At 51.7% G+C, this 25,085-nt stretch overlaps 7 protein-coding genes across 7 annotated transcripts; 3 read left to right on the forward strand and 4 right to left on the reverse strand.

The window, feature by feature from the left end:
- Positions 1 to 318: 318 nt before the first annotated feature.
- Positions 319 to 2,031, forward strand: LDX57_006106 (uncharacterized protein; the record flags this gene model as incomplete). The annotated part of the gene is made up of 1 exon (XM_046087798.1): positions 319 to 2,031. One exon carries the CDS (start codon positions 319 to 321, stop codon positions 2,029 to 2,031), a length of 1,713 nt encoding a protein of 570 aa, XP_045943766.1.
- Positions 2,032 to 7,259: 5,228 nt separating this feature from the next.
- Positions 7,260 to 8,816, forward strand: LDX57_006107 (velvet factor family protein; the record flags this gene model as incomplete). The annotated part of the gene is made up of 2 exons (XM_046087799.1): positions 7,260 to 7,663; positions 7,832 to 8,816. 2 exons carry the CDS (start codon positions 7,260 to 7,262, stop codon positions 8,814 to 8,816), a joined length of 1,389 nt encoding a protein of 462 aa, XP_045943767.1.
- Positions 8,817 to 9,382: 566 nt separating this feature from the next.
- LDX57_006108 (uncharacterized protein) lies at positions 9,383 to 11,001 on the reverse strand (the record flags this gene model as incomplete). Its single annotated transcript, XM_046087800.1, has 2 exons — positions 9,383 to 10,374; positions 10,521 to 11,001. The coding sequence occupies 2 exons, from the start codon at positions 10,999 to 11,001 to the stop codon at positions 9,383 to 9,385; spliced, it is 1,473 nt and encodes a 490-aa protein (XP_045943768.1).
- Positions 11,002 to 11,685: 684 nt separating this feature from the next.
- MNP1 (mitochondrial 54S ribosomal protein bL12m) lies at positions 11,686 to 12,399 on the reverse strand (the record flags this gene model as incomplete). The annotated part of the gene is made up of 2 exons (XM_046087801.1): positions 11,686 to 12,015; positions 12,169 to 12,399. The coding sequence occupies 2 exons, from the start codon at positions 12,397 to 12,399 to the stop codon at positions 11,686 to 11,688; spliced, it is 561 nt and encodes a 186-aa protein (XP_045943769.1).
- Positions 12,400 to 12,663: 264 nt separating this feature from the next.
- CCT8 (chaperonin-containing T-complex subunit CCT8) lies at positions 12,664 to 15,003 on the reverse strand. Its single transcript, XM_046087802.1, has 3 exons — positions 14,763 to 15,003; positions 14,233 to 14,603; positions 12,664 to 14,114 (listed from the first exon to the last, which is right to left on the reverse strand). Exons 1-3 carry the CDS (start codon positions 14,819 to 14,821, stop codon positions 12,841 to 12,843), a joined length of 1,704 nt encoding a protein of 567 aa, XP_045943770.1. The 5' UTR covers positions 14,822 to 15,003; the 3' UTR covers positions 12,664 to 12,840.
- Positions 15,004 to 15,138: 135 nt separating this feature from the next.
- On the reverse strand, positions 15,139 to 16,708 carry OMA1 (M48 family metallopeptidase; the record flags this gene model as incomplete). The annotated part of the gene is made up of 9 exons (XM_046087803.1): positions 15,139 to 15,179; positions 15,237 to 15,295; positions 15,346 to 15,377; positions 15,432 to 15,495; positions 15,553 to 15,598; positions 15,652 to 15,676; positions 15,731 to 15,971; positions 16,033 to 16,274; positions 16,346 to 16,708. 9 exons carry the CDS (start codon positions 16,706 to 16,708, stop codon positions 15,139 to 15,141), a joined length of 1,113 nt encoding a protein of 370 aa, XP_045943771.1.
- A 4,505-nt stretch (positions 16,709 to 21,213) lies between these two features.
- UME6_2 (Zn(II)2Cys6 transcription factor) lies at positions 21,214 to 23,423 on the forward strand (the record flags this gene model as incomplete). The annotated part of the gene is made up of 2 exons (XM_046087804.1): positions 21,214 to 21,364; positions 21,436 to 23,423. 2 exons carry the CDS (start codon positions 21,214 to 21,216, stop codon positions 23,421 to 23,423), a joined length of 2,139 nt encoding a protein of 712 aa, XP_045943772.1.
- Positions 23,424 to 25,085: the final 1,662 nt, after the last annotated feature.

The raw sequence follows: 25,085 nt of genomic DNA on the forward strand, positions 1-25,085 counted from the left end.
GGCCCATTCCTTTCCCTTCTCGCTCTCTTGTGGCCAGCATTCCTGTTCGGAATTCAACTCTTTTTCATGCTTCGCAGACCAATGCCTGGCTATAGGCAATGGCATTGCCGGCCCGTATCCTGGCGATATTCCTTCGCGCCCCGCCACGTGTCACAATCAGTACGCCATGCCTCCGACATAGATCCGAAGTACCACCACAAGTGGAGGACTGAAGACATCCGACCTACTCTTCAGCCCTCGCCTGCAAATTTACTCCGGTTTGCCTTGACGGGTACTACGGTGGCGAACAAACCCAATAAGAAACCAGCGGCACTGCCCATGGAATTGAAGGCGGTCTTTGAAACAGACTGGTCCTCGGATGCCGCTTCTCTTCCAGCGTTTTGGAGTCAGCAACAGAGAATGTACAACACCCCTACATGGGAAAGATTTGTATATGGGTTGCGATTCAAGACGCAACGTGTTGCGCATTTGCAGGTTTTTATCCAGAGGCATATATATGACGAGGAGGGCGTCGAGCTCTTGCAGGCACGCGCATGCCGCTTGCTGGCGTACGCATTGGAGAATTGCCAACGTCATAATTCATATCAGGAGATTCTTGCTGTTCTGAATGCAATAATTCAGCGGTGCCATAAGCTAGGCGCTCATGTCAGCAAGCATTTGCATGCCCTCGCAATACACTATGCCTCCCTAGCTTTTTCAGCCGACGCTATGAGGCCACACGTGGAGGAATTTGCCCGTCGCGACCAAAAGCTAAAAGGAAGATATAGTGCTTCTCTTTCCACTACCTCGATTTTCTCTCTTCATTCTCTTGAATCCCCGGACCTGCAGCATGATATGGAGTCGATGCGCTGCTTGATCGGCACTACCAGCAGTACAGAACAGCTAGAACCACACAACTTACACCCGCGATTGTTCTGGGGCCAGGATATTCCAACTCATCGCCAGGAATTGTACTTGCCACTTTTAGCCGAGCTCCATATGGATGCCCTTTTGGACTCTGTGTGGGAAACGATCAAGGGAAATAATTTGGCCAAGAAGAATTTGTGGCCTATATACCTTTGCGTGGTTTACATGGTCAAGAGGGGGAAAAGCTCCAAGGCCGGTGTCTATTTGAAAGAGATATCGGACCTATTCGATGGTACTCTGCCGAATATCTCGAAAATGAAGTATCTAAATATCCTTCTCGAAGATGAAGAAATCGGCAAAGCTCTGCCACAACTTGCAGGGGCGCAGGAGCGTCTTGGTATACTCGAGGCACAGCTCCAAGTTTTGGAGCGAAGACTTGGAATTCGCTGGGAGCCGGGGGAGTCGGCTCATGTGGGGTTGTCCGATCCGGATTGCAATGCCACAGAAAAACCACTATTCGACATGGATGGTGATACTCCTGGATATGGCAGTAACGAACGCTTAGTTGCTGAAATCATGGCGCTTGGATGTTCAAAGTCTGTGGAAGAGTTGGGAAGGATCGCAGACCTCCTGGATGACCATGAAGGGCAACTAGTGCCTATATCAACTCCAAACGAGAAGTTGGAGTTTGCTTGGTCCCCCGAACGATCGCCGATCAAGTTCTCTGACACCCCTCCCACCCTGCAGACCGATTTCTCGAAGCCTTACCCCGTTTCATCTTTGGGGCTTCTTCGGATTCGACTCAGGGATAATCAGATCAGTCCAGCACCTCAATATTCAGCCCGGATAATACAGCTCGGTCGTCTCCTTTTGCGGCGACGGGGGCAAAGGCGACAACAGCGGCAGCCTGGGATAAATGAATGGATCTATGTTGATTACGATTGGACGCCAACCGACTACATAGTCGGATGGGATCGAGTTCATGCCCGTTTTGTCCTTGTCTACGCTAGCAAGGATGAAGGATTCCAGCCGATGATACGATGCGCCTCTATTATTCCGCCGGCGGGGCCTATTAACACAGAATACACGGAGCCGTGGTTTATTGGTGCTCTCCAACAACCGCTGAGGAAAAGCCATTTCTACGGAGCTGTCGAGGAGGACCCTGGCTTGGACTTGGTCGACTGAGTTGATGAGCGCTAGCGTTTTAGTCCAGCTGGCAGCGCACACTGAAAATATTGCTTTCTTTACTTGTCACATAAGCAGTACTTGCTCTAGCGATAAGCTCCTTCCTAAGCGTTTCTCTTACATATCAGATTTGTTGACTGGCTTCTGGAAGCACTGCAACACACCATTGAATGAAACAATTCACAAAGCGTTAATGACATTCCCACTAAGTCAAGAACAGGGGTATGATAAACACTCTGAGTACGGAGTAGAGACCTCGATGTTCTTTCTATCTCTCTGCGATCTCCCAATATCACTGGGCAGATCACTCCATCAGCCGATCTCGCGCTGGTATAAAGAATCCGGACCAATCCATTGTCGCCGTGGCAATTAGCTCCACTCTAGTTACGTGAGGGATTCGGTTTAGTTAGTGGCCTGATGTTGCCGACAGGAGTCATTTCATGATAGTGGGTCCTCAGGTGTGTACCAATCGTTGGGTCTTCGGAGCTCATTTCCGGTCATACATCTTCGTGGCTCTTCTTTTCCTGCACCCTGCACCCAAACTGTACATGTCTCAATTTCAGATCCCAGGGCTGACACTAATTGAGGAATGTTACGAGTCCTCGCTTTTCGAGCTGGCGAATCTACAATTGACGCATATTGGGGCTCGATATGGGGTTGTTGAAAGTGTTGGATATATGGATCTTATCCCTGGAAGCACGCACAAAGCCATTATCAACTCCGACATCCATAGTTGCGCTCCGCAGGGCTATGTGACACAGCCTACCTCTTAGGTGGGACAGAGACGTTCTAGAATGTTTAACTCACAACGTCAAGCTTCCTATTGAAATCACCTTTCTCTGATCGTGAAGGTTGCTATCCTGAGTATCCTCTCAAGATGATGGAGACCTTGTTGGGCCGAGTTAAGCCGGAGACGGCTCGTACGCATATATATCCACTCCTTCACTAACCTACCGTAGCCCACCAACGACAGGCGGTGGGTTAGCGAGATGGCGGGTTACCCGGAAATCCAAAGGTTTAGTGGCGTTTTCGATGGCAGCCACAAAAGGTGCCATTCGTAAAGAGCATTTGGCGAGGGGCCAGAGCGATGGAGATGGAGTCTTCTGTGTGGGTGCATGATTGACCATGATAGCTAGAAGGCACACGGTACGCCGATGCATACTCCGTACAACCTGTACTAGTCTCCAACTCTAGCGGTGTCTCAGCTCAGCGATGTAGTCGCTCGATGGAGAGTTCGAGGGAGAGTTTGAAGGATCTGATGTCCCTGAAGCCACGCTGAATTGTGGGCCAAGGTGCATGGTGAGAGAACCAGGAAACCCCCATTGACCCGCCGTAGATTATGCAGAGGATGAAGAGTTCATCGAGAGGGTCGAGTGACATCATTATGTTTGTGATCGCCATTATTAACTGTCAGTATACACCCTAGCTAGATATTGTGGCAATAATCTCAATTGCATCATTATGCGTCGCCACGTGAGGTTTTCGAGACGAACTCCCTAACACTCGGGACCAGAATTGTACACTTACTTACTTCGTTGACTCTGAATATAGAAAGAGAATGACGTACGCAGAGTACATTGTCGACAACATCCAGATGGACTGAAGAAGACGAAGCAACCACTCAGTGACCCGTGATCGCTGTCACTTGACCCGCGCATCACCCCTTCCTTCCTGCTTCCTCCTCGTCTTCCCCTTCCGTGTCTCTTCACCAATGGTCGGGGCTTTTCTTCAGTTCGATTGACCTAAGAGATCTATTTATCTGCGCCTATCAATTTAAAAGATGATTTCACCATTTTCCTGAAACTAACTCGTGCATAGGATCGCTCGGGTTTGTCCGATGCAACACAGCTGTCGGCTATTTGCCTTTCTGTATCCTTAATTGCTTGATACGAGCCAACGAAAGTGCACGCCAAAATTCTAGCATCGAGAAAACAAGCTCAGTGTTTCCTGATTCTTGATGTACATTCTCCTACATCGCACGCCGTCAAGCTCAGCTCTCGCGAAAAGTTTGACTGGCCAATGCTGTTGATCGCGGTAGACGACGATCACCTCTCCCCTCCCCAAAGTCTGCAACCGATTACGATCCACTTCCTACCCTCCAGCACAATGGCTGCCTGAGACAGGGATATGGCGCGCGTTCATGCGCCACACAATAACTTCCGGAATTCGGGGTTGGACAGGGCTCTTTGATGCCATCCGCCTGCGGAAATCCTTCGATTACTCCCATGGAGCCACAGAAGAGCCAATTATTCCCTTCGATTATGGGCTGGTGTTGGCACTTGCCAGTGAACCTACGTCTGGTTAATATTGTGACACATCACTCATATCTATCGGCAAGGCAACCTCGCATGCAGTAGCTCGGTCGCTAAGAAACCATTATGAGCGATAGAGAAATGGGGAGAAGAGAAGAAAAATAAAATAATACGACGCGAGGCGAGGCCAATAATCCTTCTGTGGCCTGATGCATAATCAGTGTCTTCGCTGCTAATGCAAAATACTGGAAAACCCTATGCACCTAAACGAGGTTGATCAACAGGACCTTCCAGCTGAGATGACAAAACGACCATTATCTGTGGCGGTGACCAGGGCCATGGGATGTCAAGCGGCGAGGACAGGACCACACCCCTTTGGCCACAGGCTGGGCAAGAAATGGATTTCGGCGAGGCTCCCGCTAAGCAGTGCTTTAGCTATCCAAGGAGCCGTAGGATCATCGCTTTTACCAAAAAGAGGATCATTCTTTGTGGGGATTTCTTTTCCTCTTGCCGGACACTTCGACGACTACTCCTCATTCTTGGCTCGAGGGATGGCTCACGTTGTTCTGACTTAAGTGGCTCAGTTCGAATGGTCCGTGCAAATGGTCTTCATCAGGTATGATCGGATCCCTATCCAGGTTTTATGCATATCCGAGTCCGACTTCACCAAGCTTCAAGCCCGCCGTGCTCCGTACTTCATTTTTGAGCCCAGGGTTCGATTCTTATACCTTGTAAGGTGTGCGCACCAATGGCCATGAGTGGCCTGCAAGCTCGCCCTCCGGGCGCACTAGAAACGGGCAGTCTTGTCGCAAAACTGCACAAGTAACTGCGGCTATACAGTACTGCGGTCAACAACATGACTGCCTGGGTATTGTATTGTTACTCGTCTATACTTCTGCAAGACGTGGGCCTGAATTCTATCACAAGGTAACGGTAGATTATTCAATTTGACAAGTGGTACTGACAAACCCTTGTACTGGGCTTTGCAAATGTGAAATGTTTCAGGCTGGCCACTCTCGGTCTATCCCTGGAAATACACCGAACGCGTGTATTACTAGAAGTCATACATGACCCATAGCTTACAGTTTTCCCTAAGCATCCAAGTCGAAGTTCTTGCATACGGCAAGGCAGGAAAGGCTATTGAATTGCACTTACATAAAGTAGGTCAGGTTGGGCCGTCTCTTCTCCATCCAAGAGCCATCATATGATGACAAGAATTGTCTGTGGAACTAGGTATAGCGACTATGCACATCCCTTATCTTTGTGTTCCTTCCGATTTGTTCTGCTCCTTTCTTTTTCGTATTGACTAAAGTTAGGAATCTCGCATCTGCATGGTTCCTCCCACTGGGGCAAATCATTACTCGGTACTCGGCCTTGTTGATCGACTGCGCATTCTAGATCTAGGGGAGAGTATCTCAGTCAGTCAGGTATCCAGGCGCTGGGTTTGTAAGTAAGACTGATCAACTGTGTTGGTCTATAGTGACAAGGAGGGGAGTCCACGCTACTTATACGACCGAGTGGGCCGGAGCCAAGCAACTAAGAAAGTACCGTCCATCCATCCGTCCCAAACTTCCAGTCTCCGCTTCACCAGCGTAGGTTGGAATTGAAACCCACCAAACTAACAGCGACAGTTGTTCTTGCGTAGGCGGAACAGGCAAACTGATCTTGGGTTGAACGCTTCCCCCGAGCCCAGGGCTGTTCAGGCAAAGAAAAGAGAAGCCCAAGAGAATAACAATCAAACATCAATTAAATCCAAGTCACACTTTAGTGTTGTTTGCCGAATATCACACGGTCTGGCTTCTTGATTATTATATTGTCTTGGACGTCAAACGCTAACCATGTAAAGACGCAGAGTAGGCAAATACGTACTATCAACTGGGGGTCCTCGGGAATATAGTTGATAGCAGTCTGTCAGGGACGCAGGCCTTGCTGCAGGTCAAATCGTTCTATTTTCCTTTTCCTCTTTTCCTCCTTCCCTCCCCCCCTTTCGTTTTCTTTTCTTTTTCTAACACCAATGCCACACAAATACGCAGTGGGCACGCACACTGTCTCACAAAAGCATCGCCCAGTCCATTTCCCCAGATCGGCTTCATTTTTTGCACGGCCACACCTGGGAAAAGCACCAATAAAAAAATATCCTCATTGGTACGACCATCCTTCCGTTCCCCTTTTCCTGGACTTCCTGGGCTTCTTGGGCGATGTGGTCATCAGACATCTGGTGTCGGTCACACACACTCACACTCTTCTTAGACAATCCCTCTGGATCATAATTGCTATTGTTATTCCGATCACTTGTGTGAGTTGTACCAATCTCATTTTGTTTGGTGGTCACGATCATTTCTGTTTTTCCCTTGGCTCCCTTCTTGAAATTTTTCTCATGTGGGCTCTGTTGCCTTGCTTGCCTGCTTCTTTTCTGATTTTATGTTTAATCATTCTCACTATGCTTCCATTAATTCTGTCTTGCGGTTTAGCTTTTCTTCCGTTCTGTACAATTGCATTGTGCGGTCATATCATGCCCTGAGAGTCGTTATAAGCTAACGTATGCATGCCACTATTGTAGATCGAAAGCTTTTCCAATTATTTGGAGTAATTTTCATTCATCTCTATTTTATTTTCTAATACTTTCTAATCATTATCTTTATCTTCATCCCAGGCCTAAGAAGAAAAACCCGGCCAGTTCAATCTGCTGTGCGACTTGTTTTTCAGTCCGAATTGCCAGTTCTGCGGCATCTATATGTAGCATATGGCTGGTCTTGTCCTCTCCTGGTGCTATTTTTTAGTCGGTTATTTCCACACAGACGATATCATTTGACTTGCAATACCCATTCACGATACACTGCTGCTAGCTTGCTTCCTGGTTTCCACTACGGATGCCTGCCTTGCAACACGCAGACACTTATCATCTGGACGCATCCGACTCTAGGAAGAATCACATTGAGAAAAGGATTTCGTGCTCACCACGCCAAGATTGCATAGATGTCGAGGACCCCATTACAATGGCACACTGCACAACCAAATGGCTGGTACTTTGACGGAAGGCGGCGTGTCTCTGATGATGAGAATCAGAGGCTGCCCTCGCCATCTAATAACCCCTACTCGACAACACAGCAGCCGCCACAGTTCCTCCATCCTGAGAACCGGGGCTACGATCCCACGATGATCAGCCCGTCGCAGTCTCGAACGTCCGTTTATGGGCGACCCCGAGAAAGCGCAGCAGAGCCGGGGGTCACGTTTTCTTCGGGCAGCACGAGCGCCATGGCTCAGCACGGCGTACAGCGCTCGAGTGTGTTGAAAGGCGTGGACTATAGCGGGACGCATGGCTCTTACGACCATCGTGGCTCTATAGGGTCTAGCGGACGAGTGAATGATATGGACTCTCAGTAACCTCCCATTTTTCCTTAATTACTATTAACCACCCACCTTGATCACTTTCTTGAACTTGCTTCGACTTGCCGTTATTACCCTATCTGGCTTCCATTCATGCTTGGGAATTGCCTAGGAGTCATCTGAAATCGTTATCACTTTTTGAACTAATTCAGCGTCGCCAGATATAGCAGCAGTTCCACTACCTTTCCGAGTCCGGTTCATTCAGACAAGAGCATGGCCCTCTATTCTCAGAATGTGCCTTTTGCAAAGCAGCAGCAACTACCACCGCCACGTCCGCAACAGCCTTCACAACGACATACCACATCCAGCATGCCCATAGGCTTTGAGAAACTACTCAACCATTCGCCATCTCCCCCTCCCCCTCCTCTTCCTCCGCCCAGACGGCCATCCTCATCCTCGCGTTATCACCTCCACATCCGGCAACAGCCTCTCGCAGCCCGAGCATGCGGCGCCGGCGACAGAGATCGTCGACCTGTCGACCCACCGCCCATCATCCAGATGCTTCTCACAGACTTCGACCCCCAGTCTGAGGCTGACTCGGACATCCTGCAGGATCCGCGCTTCGCAGTAGGCTGCCTCCTAGTTCCTGTATCTGCTTCATCCGACATCGACGCCGAGCCGGGGCTTCGCGACGACTATCCCGCCCAGAGAGATGCAGGAAGCGGAGGCGGAGGCGGCCAAACCACACCTCTTCTCTCGGGCAAGGCGTTCGTCTCGCCTTTCTACGTCGACGCAGACCCCGACCCAGATACCGCCCCAGTCCACCCATCCAGCAGCATCATCGAGTCCCTCTACAACACCGGGACTACAGCCAAAACCCCCTTCATCCTCCCCAACCCCAACCCACCAAGCAAGACCAACACGTCCATCCCCGCCACCTTCTACATATTCTCCGACCTCTCCGTCCGCACGGCCGGTCTGTATCGACTCCAGTTCCGGCTTATGAACTGGGGCAATGTCGAAGATACTGGCAAATCTATGCCCATCCTCGCGGAGACCTGGTCCGATCCGTTTCGCGTTTATCCGGCGAAAGACTTTCCGGGTATGCGGGACTCGTCGGCGCTCACGAGGGGTTTGAAGGAGCTGGGATTTGTGGAGCTTAAAACGCGCGGAAGAGGTGAGGGGAAGGGCAGGAGGGCAAGATGATCATTCTCTCTCTCTCTCTCTCTCTCTCTCTCTCTCTCTCTCTGTGAGAGATGGACGGACAGAGGAAGACAAAGAAGAGCAGCAGCAGGAGGGGATTAGAGGAGCCGATTTCAGGTGTGGTGTGGATTGGAAGTCTGGGATATTTCTTTGGTGGGATACTTGTTTGATCGTGTCTCCTTGGTCCTAGAGTGAACGGGATCGGGGTGAAGGAAAGAAGGAATATGCTTATGATATGATGGATGATTTGAATTGGATATATGGGTGTTTAAGGGATCATGCAAATCTACACTTTTCTTTTCATTTCTTTCTCGTCTTTCTGCATTGCTTGTTCTACATAAACGGTTTGTTAGATTCTTTGAATGCTATATTATGGATTATAGCTCCTATGTGTTAGGTACTTGGAGCGGCAGTCAGTATAGGTAAGTGAACCTTTCAACTCATTCAATTCCTACAGCTCGACCAACCAACCTTCTATGTTCTTACAGACGGGTATCATAAACAACCTACACAAACCAACGTACTCATACATATACAACCATCTAATGCAACACCACCAACCACCCTACCTAGAGATCCAACATCTCCTCCGGCACGACAGGCACATAATCCTCCCTTTCCCAATTGATCCTTACCGACCGAATCAACCCCGCCATCTGCTTCGAGCTCACCACAAACTGAAACACCTGCTCCACCTGCTCCCGATCATGTCCGTTCTCCCTCATCAGGATCGCCAACGCCAACGCCGCCTTCGGACACCCATGCCGAAATCCCAACTCGTACCACTCGATCGCTAACCCGCGATACTCATGATACGGCTGCGGGCCGAACAGACCCGCCAGGAACTTGCCGAGCGGGCCACGGGTCCGCGCCGCTTGGGTTTCGCGCGCGAAGTCGCCCTCGGGATCTGTGGATTTGGTGCCGCGGCGCGGAAACCGGCCTTGAGAGGTGAGGTAGTAGAAGTTGGCGAGTTTGCGACATGCGGTCGCGTGCCCCGACGTGGCGGCTTTGGCCATGTATTCTTCGTACAGAGGTAGGTCGTTATGCTCGTGCATCATCTGCCCCGCGTAGGTGACTAGCGCCTCGGGGTCCTGGTACTCGAGCGCTGCTGTTTTAAGCAGTTCCTGGATCTCGGACTCCGGGGCCCCCCTGCGTCGCTTGAGCCAGGTATACGCGGCCCAGGGGGTGTCGACCAAAGGTACAGCCATGCTACGGACGGGCGGTTGCTGGGTTTTGGAGGGGTGGATCATGTCCATGACGGATTTGAGGAGGTGCTCGGCTTCGTCGTAGCGCTTTTGCATGCCGAGGAACTTGGCTTGGAGGATCATGGCGCGCGGATCGTAGGAGGAGGCGAGTTTCTCGATCGTTTGGAAGATTGTGCTGCGGCGCGTGCTGGGGAGGTTCGTGTGGCTGCTGTTGTCGGCGATGGCGAGCGCTCGGCCTGCGGACATGAGGGTTGGGATGGCGGCGCCGGCTTGTGCGGTGGACGAGATGATCCATTGCATGAGGGAGGGGGAGTCGCTGCCGACTACGTTGCCGATTTCGAAGACGAGGTCGGGGTCTGTGGAACAGATGCACTGTTAGCCGGGTATTGTTCATGTGTTGTTGCTTGTCATGTCATGTTCTCGTCCTTCCTTCCTTCCAACGACAACAACTCTCGCGCATATTTCCAGAGGAGGGGCCATCAATCCCAAGAAAACCACTCACTTGGATGAACCTCCAAAACCGCATCCGCGGACGGAGGCTGATACGTCGAATTCATAAGCAAGGACTTAGCGATCTCCATGAACGTCTTCCGATCAACATTCTCATCCACGAACCCTTCCACGATACTGAGTCTCCAGAGCTTCGGCCCAATTTTCTCCAATTGTTCGAGACGAGCGCGGATGTCGTTCTTTACGCCGCCTTGGTAGAGCCCGTCGCCCGAGAACGCGGGGCTGAGGCGCGAGCGCGCATCTTCGGCTCTTCGGACGCTGGGGGAGCGAGGGGCGCCGCGGAGGAAGGGGGAAGTTGTGTGGAAGGGTCGTTTGGTGTTGGTTCGTGATGTTGGGGCTGGTCCGGGTGTGTTGGTGGTGATGCGATTAGATCCGCGGGGGATCGTGGATCCGGATATTTGGCAGCTTAGGCGAGAGTAACTGCGGTGTTTGTTTGAGGTTCGGAAGGGATTGGAGGCCCGAGGGAGGGACATGGTGGTTGTTTTGTGCAGCTGGAGAGAGTTGGAGATGGGAAGTTTTGCGGCGGAAGAATCAATCCATGCGGAGATCCCGTGACACCGGTATAACCTCAACGTCGCTCGACGTCTTTGCTGATATGTGATTCTTTGGAGTTTATGAAGCTAGACTAATGAAAGCATTGAGTCAATTGAGCTACAGGGCTGGAGGAACTCAACCATGGCAGACCGCAGCTTACTTTTCTCCGATTCCCTCCCATCTACGATCTCCCAAACATCAACATATTGGAATACAAGTCGAAACCGATCTATCATGCCCCTAGATCCAAACTCTGCCCAATCAATAAGATGATAATGTACATTGGCCGCCCCTATTCCCGCTGTCCGTTTATATCATGCACAAGAGATATATCACGGAGAAAGGAAAACCTAAAACAACAGGGTAAAATAAAACATAAAAAGGGAAAAATAAAAACACAGGTAAATATAAAAAACATAGTGGCGAGACAAAACTCCAGCTCGATGATATGATGATGCACAGAGAGCCCAATCACGTTCAAATCATCCCGATCCCTTTAAGTAAATCGCTCCATCTTCCATCCTACTCAGGCTCTGAAGAACAAGGCTTGGATCCCGGTTAATATTTCGTCATTTTTTGGACGGGTTGTTTCTTTTTCTTTTGATTTCCGTGTCATTCCTTGTTTACTCCATGGTGGCCTTAGCACCGACAGCCTTGAGGGTCTCGATGATCTTCTCGGCGTCCTCCTTGGGCACAGACTCCTTCAGGACCTTGGGCACGGACTCGACGAACTTCTTGCTGTCGACGAGAGACAGACCGAGCATGGTCTTGATCTCCTTGATGACCTTGGCCTTGGAGGCCGCGTCAATGGACTCGAGCTTCAGGTTGAAGAGGGTCTTTTCCTGAGCGGCGGGAGCGGCCTCCTCTTCTTCGACGGGAGCAGCGGCAGCCTGTCCGGCGCCGGGGGCCATGGCGAAGCCGCCAACGGGGAGGTCGGGGATGTTAAGGCGGGTCTAGAATCAAGGAAAGAAGGCAAGTCAGTATCTCAGAAATTGAGCTTGCAGGTCAAAGCTAAAACAAATTTGCAGCTTGTGGAAGCTTAATTGCTTGCTTGTTTGTTTGCCCGCGATCCGACCATCCCCGGGTTCATGAAAAGATTAACGGACCTTCAGGGTAGACACCAGGTCTGCCGTCTCCAACAGAGTCAATTGACTGATCTGGTCGACAATCTGGTTGATCTTGGGGTTGGCAGGAGCAGCGGCCTCCGCCTCGGTGGACTGCCATCTCCGGGTGATTGTTCGCTGAGACAGGTATGCGGAGGACGAGAGACGCAGCGAGGCGGAGGGGCGGACAATCTGTCGGCAGCAGCGAGCTGCGGTTTGCGAGGCGAGCGACATGATGGAGAGGACTGAGGCGGACCCGAACGGCAGGGAGAAGCGAAGGCGAAGAGGTGGACGGGGAGAGAATGCGCTGCTGGACTTTGACGGGCAACTTCGAGCTGGACTGAAAAAGAAAGTCGAACTTTCGGCCCGGAAAATCTGGGCGGGTCACGTGATGTGTATGTTCCGGGAGGGTATCGTTACAACAACTCCGCCCATGTAATCTATGGTATTTACCGCTGTCTAACTCTATGGCCATATGGTCAAGGTTACTATCCAAATTCACATTATAGACCGTTCCAAGATTATTAACGAGCACTACTACTGCTACTCCCACAAAATGTGCATTTCAATCCCTCGAATCAACAGGACGTTTTTTCATAATCTCATGTCTCTATCCCATTCTGATTTTAAACACCCCAATTGGATATAGAATCACTTCTAGCTAGGTCATTTCATTTAATCCTCATCCCAGTTGGGGTTGGGGCCTGGCGGCTTGGGACCACCCGCCTGTCGGGCCACGATGATCTGGTCCACGCTGAGCACCGTCCGCGCCGACTCGCTGGCCAGACGGATGGCCCAGCTCTTGGAGGCCATCAAGTCGAGGATACCTTCCTCCACCGCGTCCAGGGTGCCGGCCGTAGAGCCCTGTTCCAGGTCAACACCGGTAGTCCAGTAGGGGTCCTCCTCCTCGGAGCTACCCTCGCCCGACGATCCTTCCGAGGCGTTGTTCGAGCGCTGCTGGTGTGCTGTGTAGAGACGAGACAGGACCTCGGTGGCGTCCAATCCGGCGGATTCGGCGAGGGTGCGCGGGATCACTTCGAAGGCCTCGGCGTACTTGCGGATGGCGTGCTGGGGCAGACCGGGGGTTCGATCGGCGAAGGCAGAGATCCTCTCCACAAGCTGGATCTCGGAAGCGCCAGCACCGGGCACAAGGCGAGGATCCTTGGTGATGGCCTTGACGGCGTTGACACCGTCGTCGATGGCACGTTCAACGTCGTCCAGGTGGTTCTGGGTAGCGCCACGCAGGACAATGGTAGCGGTCCGGGTCACGGTATCGGGGTCCTCCTGGCGGAAGACGGTGACACGGTCACCACCGATTTCGGTCGTCTCGACCACGTCGACGTTACCCATCTCGTCGGGCATGGGAGCACCCAGACGAGCAAGAGGGGTGGCACCGACGACACGGCAGAGTCGGCGGAGCTCGAACTTGGAGAGGATCTTAATCACGAGGATGTTGAAGCGGTTGAGGTAGTGCATGGCGAGATCGCCGACGGTAGAACCGCAGACGACGACGCGGAGTCCCGAGTCGTACAGCTCCTTGATGGCGGCCTCCAGACGCTCCTCCTCACCCTTCGTGAAGTCGAGCATCTCCTGGGCGTTCTTCAGGAGCACGGTACCCTTGGTCTCGGTCTGGGAGATATCGATAGGGCAGCTGAACACACCGACCTTGGCCTTGCGGGCCTTCTTGACGGTGCCGTCGGGTTCTCTGCCGAGAACCATACCCTTCACCACGCGGGACTGCTCCAGACTACCACCCATGATCTTAACCACACGGACGTTATCGACGTTGAAGTTGGCGGGGTTCTTAGGAAGTACGGCGAGAACGGCCTCGGCAACCAACGACGCCAGGGTATCCTCCGTTCCGGACTGCTTGCTGGCGACCACCGTGCGAAGAGCCTTGCTGAGTTCCTCTTGGGAGCGAAGTTCCTGCAAACGGTCGACCTCGAGATCTGTCGTCGTAACAACCATTAGCATACCCGACAAATAGGGGGAAACATCAAGACAAGCATCCGGATAAAGATGTCAGGATAACCCCTGAGCGACAAAGATAACGCAAAGAAAACCCACCTTCTATTACTTTAAGGGCAAAGTTCTGTGCCTTTTCGTAGCCCTGCACGATATCACTCGTCTTCAGACCCATGCGCAGCAATTCCTCAGCCTTCTTCAACAACTCTCCGGCCAGGATGATGACCAGGTTAGTGCCGTCACCCATCTCCGCATCCTGCTGCTGACTGGCCATGACCAGCAACTTAGCAGCGGGGTGCACGACATCCAGCTCACGCAGGATCGTAGCGGCATCCGAAGTAAGGATCATCTTCTGCAGGTGGTTGATGACGATCTTGTTGCGGCCGTAGGGACCAAGCGACGTTTGGACGGTCTGCGAGATAGCCTGGCAGGCTTCGATGTTGCGAATGACGGCACCATCTTCGGCGTCGTGGCTGTAGAGTGTTATTTGTTAGCAATTTCAGGATAATTGGGTAAGGTGTTGATGTGCTTGAGTCGGCATCTGCGTATGCGTCTATCCTCCCCCTCCCCCTCAATGGAAGCCCGGAGACATCTGGGGCGGGAAACATTCCACAAGTGGGCAATTCACTTACGTCTGATAACCAGGCTTGAAGAGGCCCGCCTGGGAGGGACCGGGCATAGACAATGACATGATGACGAAGAACTTCCTCTCGTGTGGAACCGAAGGGAAGCGAGCAAGACCTAAGGACGGGATCAACAACGACGCTGTTCCCTGAGCTGCTCTGGGAATTTTTGACGGAGCTTCGAGGCGGTCGCTGTTTGCTTGGTTTGCTCCGTTTGCACGCCGAGGGGCTAGGGCATTGCCGTATCGGGTTAGTGTTGGCTGAGTCATTGGCATAATAACAAACATGCCTAATATGCACAATGCGACAAGTTATTCAGGTAGATTATCTAGTTTCTATGATACAGGAGGGAGGTCGCTCTCATTTGCACTTTACTGCGTCCGGTCTACCACCGATAGTTACTGGAAGCCCGTTCGAAATCGGGGACTACGGAGTGCATCCTCGTTAGCCTTCGCACTCCACATCTAAGATCAAGCAACTCACCGAAGCTTCCAAGCACATGGCATCCGCTATCTTCATAGATGGATTCGGCTTTATACATACTGATTCTCGATCAGCAGATTTACTATAGAAGTCATCCCGATCAACTTACCTCATGCGAAGGCTTTCCATGCGGTCGGAATTCTGGCGCCAAGTTAGTACAGCATCAAAGAAAGCAGTGCCTCGAACAAAGCTTACCGACGGATGAGTGGACAGGAACTGAGGGGGCTGGCTTTCTGCCGTTTGATTCATGCGGTCCCAACTAGAACAAATGTCAGTTTTCCATAACAGCATTTTGGCAGAAGAATCTTCAACTCACAGTTTAACGGCGGCTTCGGGGTTGAAACAAGCCTTCGACATGATCACTATAACACAATGAGCTATGTGGCCATGGAAAGGGATGAGCGGTTACTCGTACTTAGACCAATCTCGTCTGCCTCAGACTTGGCAAAAGTTAGCTTCAGTTGAATGTTGCCATCTAGGGAGAGCCTGCTTACTTCCTGGGAGCGAGAGTTCGGCAAGCCATACGCAAGACTCAGAAGCAACGACGAAAGCTGACCGGAAATATCGAACAGGAATGAGGTGACGAATGCCAGCACGAGCGAGATGCCGTTGTTACTCATGCGCTCGGCCGGATGATGCGCGACAACATGGGCAATCTCGTGCCCCAGCACGGCTGCCAGTCCATCTTCATCTTGACAAATGGGCAGCATACCCGTGAAGACGAATACCTTGCCACTGTAACTCAATTAGTCTTATCTCCTGCGACTCAACCCAACAACCTCCGGTGTGGTCTTACCCAGGGAGCACGAAAGCGTTCGCCTGGTTAGGGTCGTTGATGACATGGACCTTCCACTCGGCGTTTTCAATCGGCGCGGCGGGGATCAATCGTTCAAGGACACGGGTCACGTTGATGCTCAAAGGATGGTTTTCTGGGAGGATGCGACCCTGCAGTTCCGCCATGAGTTCCTGATATTCTTTCTTGCCCACTTTGAGCTCCCGACTGGCGGAGATGCAGTTGAACCGTTTGCGACCGCTCATCTAGCAGGTTGTTAGTATCCCGTAGCAGACTGCATGATGGTCGCAGCCACTGGGCGAATATGGTGACACACCTCCACTGTCTCTATGTTGTATACATAGAAAAGGCCTCCGCCAAGTCCAATCATCATATAGTGATGCGGCTGGAGGCGACTCAGCAACTGGATGAGCGGCGGCGCGTTGTTGAACCGCTTGTAGTTTTGTCCATTGTTGAAAGACCGGCGACCGGAAGTAGAGAAGGGCTGGGAACGGAAGGGCCGAAAGGGCGATCGAGACTGCGTTGTCCACGATCGCGAGGAATTGGAGAAGCGGGCTGATCGCGTGGTTATCTGCGGAGATGGGACGGACGGGATGCGCTGGGCTCGGAGGAAGGGTTTCGGGGCTGTAGCTGGCGCAAAGCCACTGAAGAGAATCTGAGTTACCCGTGAGCGAAACATGGCGACGACTTTGGCATGCCAGGCACGCGAAATGCCAGCACGAAATGATGTGGTGATGGGTTCGTATGACGGAGGAAATGAAACATCATCGGGAATCCACCGCCATCGATTCGCCGGTGGAGCGCATGTGACTGTTGGTGCCTCAGGCAGGGATAACCATCTATACGATCCTATCGACATGTAGATTACCACATAGCTGGGGTTTTGAACACTCAACTCTCTTCTGAGGATTCCTTATTCTTCTCTATCTAATCTTACTCTTTAAAGTCAGCTCAGACCTTGCTGTCTTGTTGCGTCTGCATACTTCGTGTGGAGATATATTTATGATGTACGGAGTAGAGCTAACAACAAAATCTTGGTAACAGATGAAAATCACCCTGACAGGCAATTTAGGACAGAAACCTGAGCATCGGACAAGAAACCCCTTCATGATTCCAAAAATCAGCATGATTCAGCAATACTGTCGTGGCCCAGACCTGTAGACTCATTGGTACATACATACATGCTATATCGGCCCGGAGGTCACATACTATTCATGGCGCCAGTGGAAGAAAGGCAGCAGAAGAAACAACTTATGCCTATTTTGAGAGAGAGATGTGAGAGTTGAGGCACGACTGAGTCACCTTAATTCGTTGTATATAGTATACCTTCTATCCACCGAAATCTTTGACCTGCTCTTGATGAACACCATGTCAAAGAAATAGCCGCCAGTTCCCACTACACACGACAGAACATTCAAGACAAGAGCCTGCTAACCCTTACTTTCTCAAGTGAAACACAAGGACCCGATAGTACTCGACCCCAGAGCTCCTTGGCTACCCCAACGGAACAGTAAGTATGTAGTGTGTAGTATGAGCAACGTCACCGCTCAGCCGCACCCAACTACAAATGCCTGCTTGGTTGATTGGAGATCAAGGATCTAGATGCAAGGGAGACCTGCGAATATGCCGCATGTACAGCAAGTAAGTAAGAAAGGGTGTACAGAAATCCATTCAAATGCATAGCAACACGCGTACAGCTCACACCAGGCACCGTAGAAGAACGCCTTCCAGGGTCCACTCTAAGCGCCCATCTCATCTATCCCCAACAGGCAAGTTATCCTTCATGATAATAATAGCCATTATCGGTACCTTGTTTCTTACCCACTCGAGTGGCAGTCCTCATGGCTCGAGGCTGAGGCTCCACAAGAAACAGACGTATGCACGAGATGGAACCAACAGCGTCACGCCTGCCAGGACAATAAATACCGGCGATTAACTCTGAACCAGTGAACGATCGACGCCATTGAGGTCGTGAAACAGGCTATTCTAGAAACTTTCGGCCTAGGTGATTGGGCGAGAAATTTACTTCGAGACGGTTATTTTGGGAACAGATCTGGAGCCAAATGCTAACTTAGTATTGAACCTAACTGGGCTCTTAGGGCTTGGTGTAGCCGCCGTTAGGATCTTCGAGACGCCGGAGATGATGACCAATGGGATGGGTGGATTATCCAGACGCTGAGCGTGATGGCCTTCCTACTAGGTACTTTCTAAGGGAATTGAGTACTGCCAATTAAGCGCCGTGGGTGATAATGTCGCGAGATGTTGGTTGCCGTGGAGGCCATGAGTGTGGAAGCCCAGCACTTCCAGGGTGCAATGCATGCGTGCATTAGAGCGAGGCAGACTTCCAGGTCTTGACACCACCATGGCCAGGAGGCTAGGAGGCGGGATAGAATGCCATGCCACGTCCACAAGGGTTACGGTGTGCTGATTGCCCCAACACTTTTCCATGCAGTGAAGTCGCACACGGCAGGAACGGGATACAGGCATGCCATCGTCGGCTAGAAAAGAGCTGAGCGGTCTGTTACACTGACCGGATAGATTGAACATTATTGCAACCTTTGACAAACATTGGCAGCCTAGTTAACTAGTCTAGTGTAGGTCCAAAAGTCAGAGATGGACAAAATGTAGAAATTAGCTGCATTGGCAATAGACTAAGAACTGATGAACTGCGGTGTATGGCAAGGCAGTTTCGCAGGGCAGCAACCCCGCTTGAGGACATTGAGCTTTAATTTTGGCTGTCGGAAATTTAAGACGCAATCAGATCAGGATGCTATTAATAAAAAGAATCTTAATTTGTCAAGTCGAAAAATCCCCTTATCGCGGTAATTAAGCATCAAGCGTGCTCGACAAGGACCGGAGCCGTGTGCTTCCCCAACCGAGCGACAGCAGGGACAATGCAGTGAGAGACCCAAGCAGGTACCTGGTACATGCACATCCGGGCTAAGTACATGAGGAGAATTTAGTCTGAATTGCAATATCGCAATCGGCAAGGTTGACGGAGTACAGACTTCGGAACACTGCGGAGAATAAAAACAGACTGCGCACATCACACGGTAAAAAGGAGCCAAAAAAAGAGCAAATGCCCAAGCTCGGACCCCACTCGACAAGCAAGCATGACGATATGGATTGACCCTCCCAAGAACAGAAGCAAGAGACTAAGGAAGAACAGGGCCACAGGCGCAACGCTCAGTTCCTAGCGGCAGCGATGGATGTACCCGGTACATCCAAGTCACAACCTGGCTTGTGCGCCGTTCAGGGTTTCTGCAGATTGACCATACTTTAGGGGCCGAGGATTGGCCGGTGAATGGACGCTAAATGCTAGTGTGCAGCTGCAGGAATGTGACGAGGAACGGCAGAAGCGTTGTGATCACTTTCTGGCGTCAGTCACATCGACTGCCGGCGCCCACGAAATGCGGTCTGCGCTTCTGGAGACTGCTTCCTAGTAGAAAAGGAGGGCCAACATTCTTGTGGTTGAAATTCTGCTGGTTTTCAATTTCTTTCGGGCCTGGTTGGGACACATTAAGAGTGCAGATACCCGTGAATCATTGATTGTTCTTGTCTTTGGTCATCCCACGATATCTACCGTGGGAAAATGCTAAAGTGACCCGATGTGACTCGAGGATCGAGGCTGCAGAAGTGCGATCATGGGAACGGGCAGGAAAAGCGGCCCATGCACGGCGAGCAGGAACGAAAAGCCATTAATTGGCGCCGAATGCAGAGATAATTATGGAAGACGATAATAATAGTAATGACCCGAATGAGGGGAAAGAAGGGGAAGAACCGAGTTCTCAAGGTGCTGATTGACTGGAGGCCAGCGGCTAAAGGAGCCAAAATTAACTGCTCTTTCAATACTCCGTGAGGGCTATCAGCCTGTCACTTCGTTAGCGCCGTGCGATCACATCTTGGCCAAAGTTTCCCAACCCGCACGGTTGGCTGCGGGTTTTCCGCTCTGCACGACACGAGAATCGACGGCCACCAGTCGTCGTGTCGAAGGGGAAGCTTGGCTCGACTCCACTCGGCGCTCGTGCTTTCTTGCTCACTCTCTCGCTCTTTCACCCTCTGCCCCTCCCCGCAATTGCTGTCTGTGATCGCGTCCTGCATTCACCGGATTGACCTTGGTCCGGTGGTACTTCGGCCATGTACCACCCCCGCCATCCACAGCCCATGAGGGACTTCCCCCCTCGTACGATCATGTTGGCTGCCAGGAAGCCGTGAGGTGGTTGGCTGCTCATTCCAAATCCAGGTTAAATGTAGTAACATGCGCTAATTAGACCGTGGACCACCGCAACATCCATTGGTTGCTGCAGGGTTTGGTTATCAAACCCTGCGATATTGGTGCTAGTCCCCAGCCCCCAGCCAGAAATGTGCTGAACACGACATGACGGGAATAGGTGTCTTTCAAACTTCATTGCACTCATCTACATGATATTTCCAGGTGAAATACTTCTAGAAGGGCGAAAACTTGTCCTGCTGGTCTATCAAGGTAGTCACGGCTGACCACGTGCAGAGCGGATGATTCAGGAAGCCCTAAAAAGGAACGACGACAAAAGCCAAAACCAAAAGCCAAAAAAAGCCCGCATGCCAGCCAGTAGCACGAATCCCACTTAATTCAGGGATGTCGGAGGATGGCAGTTACTATTTGCGATAGATCCAACTCCAATCAATCTCCCAGTCGCACGCTGGTCACCAATCACTTGTCTGGATGCCGTGCATGGGCGCCAATATCCTCCAAAATTAGCCTGGCTTTGGCTAAAGAGTCGAGCTAGTGAGAGCAGGCCCCTGTCCGTGCATGATCTTCCTGCGATCTGCCCTCTCATCCCATCTCCCCGCCAATCTTCGCTGCCCACCCGCTGCTTGCTCTCGGCTATCTGGAATTCCAAAATAGAAACATGGCCTGCTTGTCCGTCATGAACTCGGGTTTTAAAGCTTCGTGCATCCCGCCACTCCTCCATGAGTCTTGGATCGTTGTCTCTCCCACACGAGTTCTCCCCGTCGCCTCGTCGTCCTTTGCAACCGCGCCTTTCGTTCTCTTATACCTAATTAGATAGCAAAGGCTGCTGGTTCAGTCTTGCCCTTAATCAACACGCTCCTCCCTCTGATTGCGTCGATTGCGCAAGCACCTCGAACGTCGATTGTATTCTATAACACTACCTATCCGAATCACATCAGCAGTTATCAATCAATATGCCGGCCTCCGCAAAGAAGAAGTCGACCCCCAGCAGCGATGCGCCGACTAAGCTGGCTTCCGCCGATTCGCAGCCTTCCTCCTCCAGTGAAAGTACCCCCGGAGCTACGGAGAAGAACGCAGCCAAGTTACACAAGAGATCTCGCTCTGGTATGTCACAATAATGTCTAAGACAGACATGAACTCAATTGAACTCCCTCCTTAACTTAACATGTCTCCAGGCTGCTTCACATGCCGTCTTCGCCGAAAGAAGTGCGACGAGAAACATCCTTCCTGCGGCGCCTGCATCAACCTCAACGTGAAATGTGAATACAAGCGCCCTATCTGGTGGGGGAACGCCGAGCAAAGAAAGATCCAGAAGGAGCGGATCAAGAACAAGATCAAACAGACTAAGATGAATGAGCGCAATGGGTCCCTGACCGGTAGGATCGGATTCCCAAACCATCCCTCGTTCATGCCGTCCCCTAACCAGCCCGTGGATCACGCAGTCGACGCCTCGGGCCTCAGTCGCAGCGTGGCCGTGACATCCCCGACGTCGCCCGAGTTTGAATTTGGCCGGCCCGTCTTCCCAGATCAGTATGATATCTTCGCCTCGCATCTGCCCACGCCCGCCATCAACCAGCCGATCTACGGCTCGTATCCGACGCCGTTTGAGATCGATGTCAAGACCGAGCGACAAACGTACATCAATGAGATGCCTCTGCAGCACAACGCGGTCAGCTCCACGTTCAGCAATTTTGCCCCGCCTCAAATCAATGCGCCCTTGCCGCCGTTCCAATGCGAGGAGTGGTTCCAGGACGAATGCTTCCCTCAGGTCGCCCCGGCGCTTCCGGGGATTGACCCGGCCCTGTGCGAGCAGAGTATTGAACAGACCTATGCCATGCTGCAAGCGAATATTCCCGTCAGCGATCACGATCGGCCGCTGCTGGATCACTTCATCCACAACGTTCTGCGCATCATCTTTCCCGTCCTGGAGGCTCACCAACGCGGACACATCCGGGCTCAAGCCATACTTCAGGCCCTCGAGACGAATAAGTGCTACCTACACTGCTGCCTCAGCGTCTCGGCTATTCATCTGAAGACCACCGAAGGGATCGTGAGCGAACAGATTGACCATGACATTATGCGCCACCGGTTTGAAGCCGTTTCTCAGCTGTGCCTGGCGCTTGGAGAGGACACCAAACACGAGGAGATCTTGGACGCGACCCTCGCCATGATTTTCTTCCACTGCTCCGTTGGACCGGCCGACGACTACCTGCCCGATATCCCCTGGTTCGATCATTTCCAGGCCGCCACGAATCTGGTCCACCGACTGGGTCTTCCCACCGCTGGCCCAACATGCGGGCATCCGTACATGCTCCCACCCTTCAACATGACGCTCACCTCATGGATCGACATCCTGGGCTCGACTATGCACGGCCGAACCCCCGAATTTGCCCACATGTACCGATCCAAGCACCTGAGTGGGGCGTCGTCGGGTCTGCGCGAACTCATGGGCTGCGACGACCGAGTGATGTACCTCATCTCCGAGATTGCCTGCCTGGACGCATTGAAAAAAGAAGGCCGAATCGACGAAATGTCCGTCTGCTCGCATGTCTCGGCCTTGGGCCGCCAGCTGGAATTCACCGAGCCCATGGATCAAACGATCGAGAGCCCCTACTCGTCGACGGGGGCCCTCCGACCAGACGTTCTGACCAAGAATATGACCGCCGTCTACCGCATCGCTGCCCGCATCTACCTCTGCAGTCTGGTCCCCGGTTTCGACCGCAGTCAACCAAGCAACCTGAACCTCGTCGCGGCGGCCGCCAACACCATCGAATGCATCCCGTCCGGACCGGAGGGGTACGATCGCTCGCTCGTCTGGCCGCTGCTCATCACTGGCGCATACTCCTCGCCGGGCAGTCATTTCCGCACGCTCCTGGCCGAGCGTGTCGTTGCTCTGGGAGACACGGCCGACCTCGGCAGTTTCGGTCGCATGTATCGACTTCTGCAGGAGGTCTGGCGGATCAGCGACGATGCCGCTGAACCATTGTACGGCGTCGAGGAGTGCTCGTCCTCTTCATCGGCTAGCTCCGTGAAGATCGAGGACTCTGACACTCCTCCACAAGACTTTAATGACACCGAATGGGTTCTGAAGGAGGTTAAGCCGCCGCCCGTGCACTGGCGCGATGTCATGCAGCAGAATGGATGGGACTATTTACTCCTGTGATCCTGGCTTGCTTTTTTCCGCATCCAACATCCATGCGATCGAGTCTCATGAATATCACGTTTTTCCTTTTGCATTTCTAGATCCCTCGAAGGGACTGTTCAAGCTGGCTTGAACATATAACGACTACAACTTGGAGATGACCGAGACCAGTTCTAACGCTCAGTCAGGAGATGGGAAACATGGTACAACAGGCCGACAAAATCCGAATACGCAGCTGGCCCTTCGTCATTCGAGAACCAGACCAACAAACCTGGGGTCTCAAAAGCTCGTTCTACCGTGTTCACCTTTTTAGAAAAAGGTACCATCTCCGCCTATCACCTTCGGTCGTGTCCTAGACCCAGACAGGACCCAAGGACGTCGATCGATCGGATCGGTCTTGGGAACACCATCCCAACTTCCATTCTTTTTACATAGTTACCATTCTACCCATTTATTCATGACCTTCACTTCTTTTTCTCTTCCCTGCAGGTCAGAAAGGGACACGTCACGGAACGGCACGGCAACGCAATGCAATGTATTACGACGGACCGGAGGAGCAATGACTGCGAAAAGGGCGCAGGAAGAGCAATACCCCCTCCATCACCTCACTTCATCCCTCTCACCCTTTGATATCACGGAGTCAGCGGCGTTATGGGTGTTTGCTTGCTTGTTTTGGATCGCATGCCTCTTTTCGCGGGCGTCATTACTATGAAATCTACATATTGCATTTGCTTTGGGTTTGTGCTTACTGGGCTTTTGTCTAATTCGGTGTTCGATGGTTGCGATTTGATGTTTATGATTGATGGGTCTGCTTTTTGCTTTTGATGTCTTGTTCGGAGAGAAAAAGAAAAAGAAGAAAATCTGATACTGTTACTGTTGATGTTGTGTTTATGATTATGGATGTGGATGTGGTCGTTGTGCTTCTGTTGCCTGTTGTCGGTTCTCTGCTCTGCTACTTTTTAGCTGTGACTTTTGTTCCATTCTCACTGCCTATACTATACCCATCGAGCTTAGAAAAATGAAGAAGTTGTGTGTGTATACTCTACTCTGGTCTTACGTATCTCGTAGTATCTGGATTTCGTCATTCCATGCCAGAATCACTAACTAGAGAAGGCCCCTCCGGTCTCTAATCCGCATCTTCCTCATTTCAAGACTCTACTCGACCCTTTACCCGCCTCGGTCCTACCCTCCTCCACCTGTCCTAGGAACGGAGCCGCGACAAAGAAGCACATAGCAAGGCTTCGATCTTTTGTTTTGAGGCTGGTATGGATAACTCGATTGTCGGATGCAAAGCGAGAAATGTTAAATAAAGTAAGAAAGCCGAGGACAGGGTTCAACAAAAGCAAGAATAGCGAGAAGACCTACGCAGGGAAGACCCAAGAACCCATACTTCTAAGAACCCAAAAAAAGAGGCACGGGAAGAGAACTCCAGGATGGATATCATGCATCTAAGTTCACAATTCTTTCCCAGAACCCATTTGGCTACCATGAGCTCGCTCGTCGGCGATTCTGCTCCCGTATAGAAGTGTATAGATCTGAGAGTCAAGGGACCCTCATCGCACCGGGGACGTTTGGCATTGGCTAGTCGGCGAGTTCAATGGATGACGACCCTGGAGGTGCGAATGGGAATCGACAGTCGGGCATGTTCTATGTGTAGGTAGTTCCTAGGTATGGGTCTGCTCT

Source organism: Aspergillus melleus, assembly GCF_016097325.1.
Source record: "Aspergillus melleus strain CBS 546.65 chromosome Unknown contig3, whole genome shotgun sequence".
Taxonomy (NCBI): domain Eukaryota; kingdom Fungi; phylum Ascomycota; class Eurotiomycetes; order Eurotiales; family Aspergillaceae; genus Aspergillus; species Aspergillus melleus.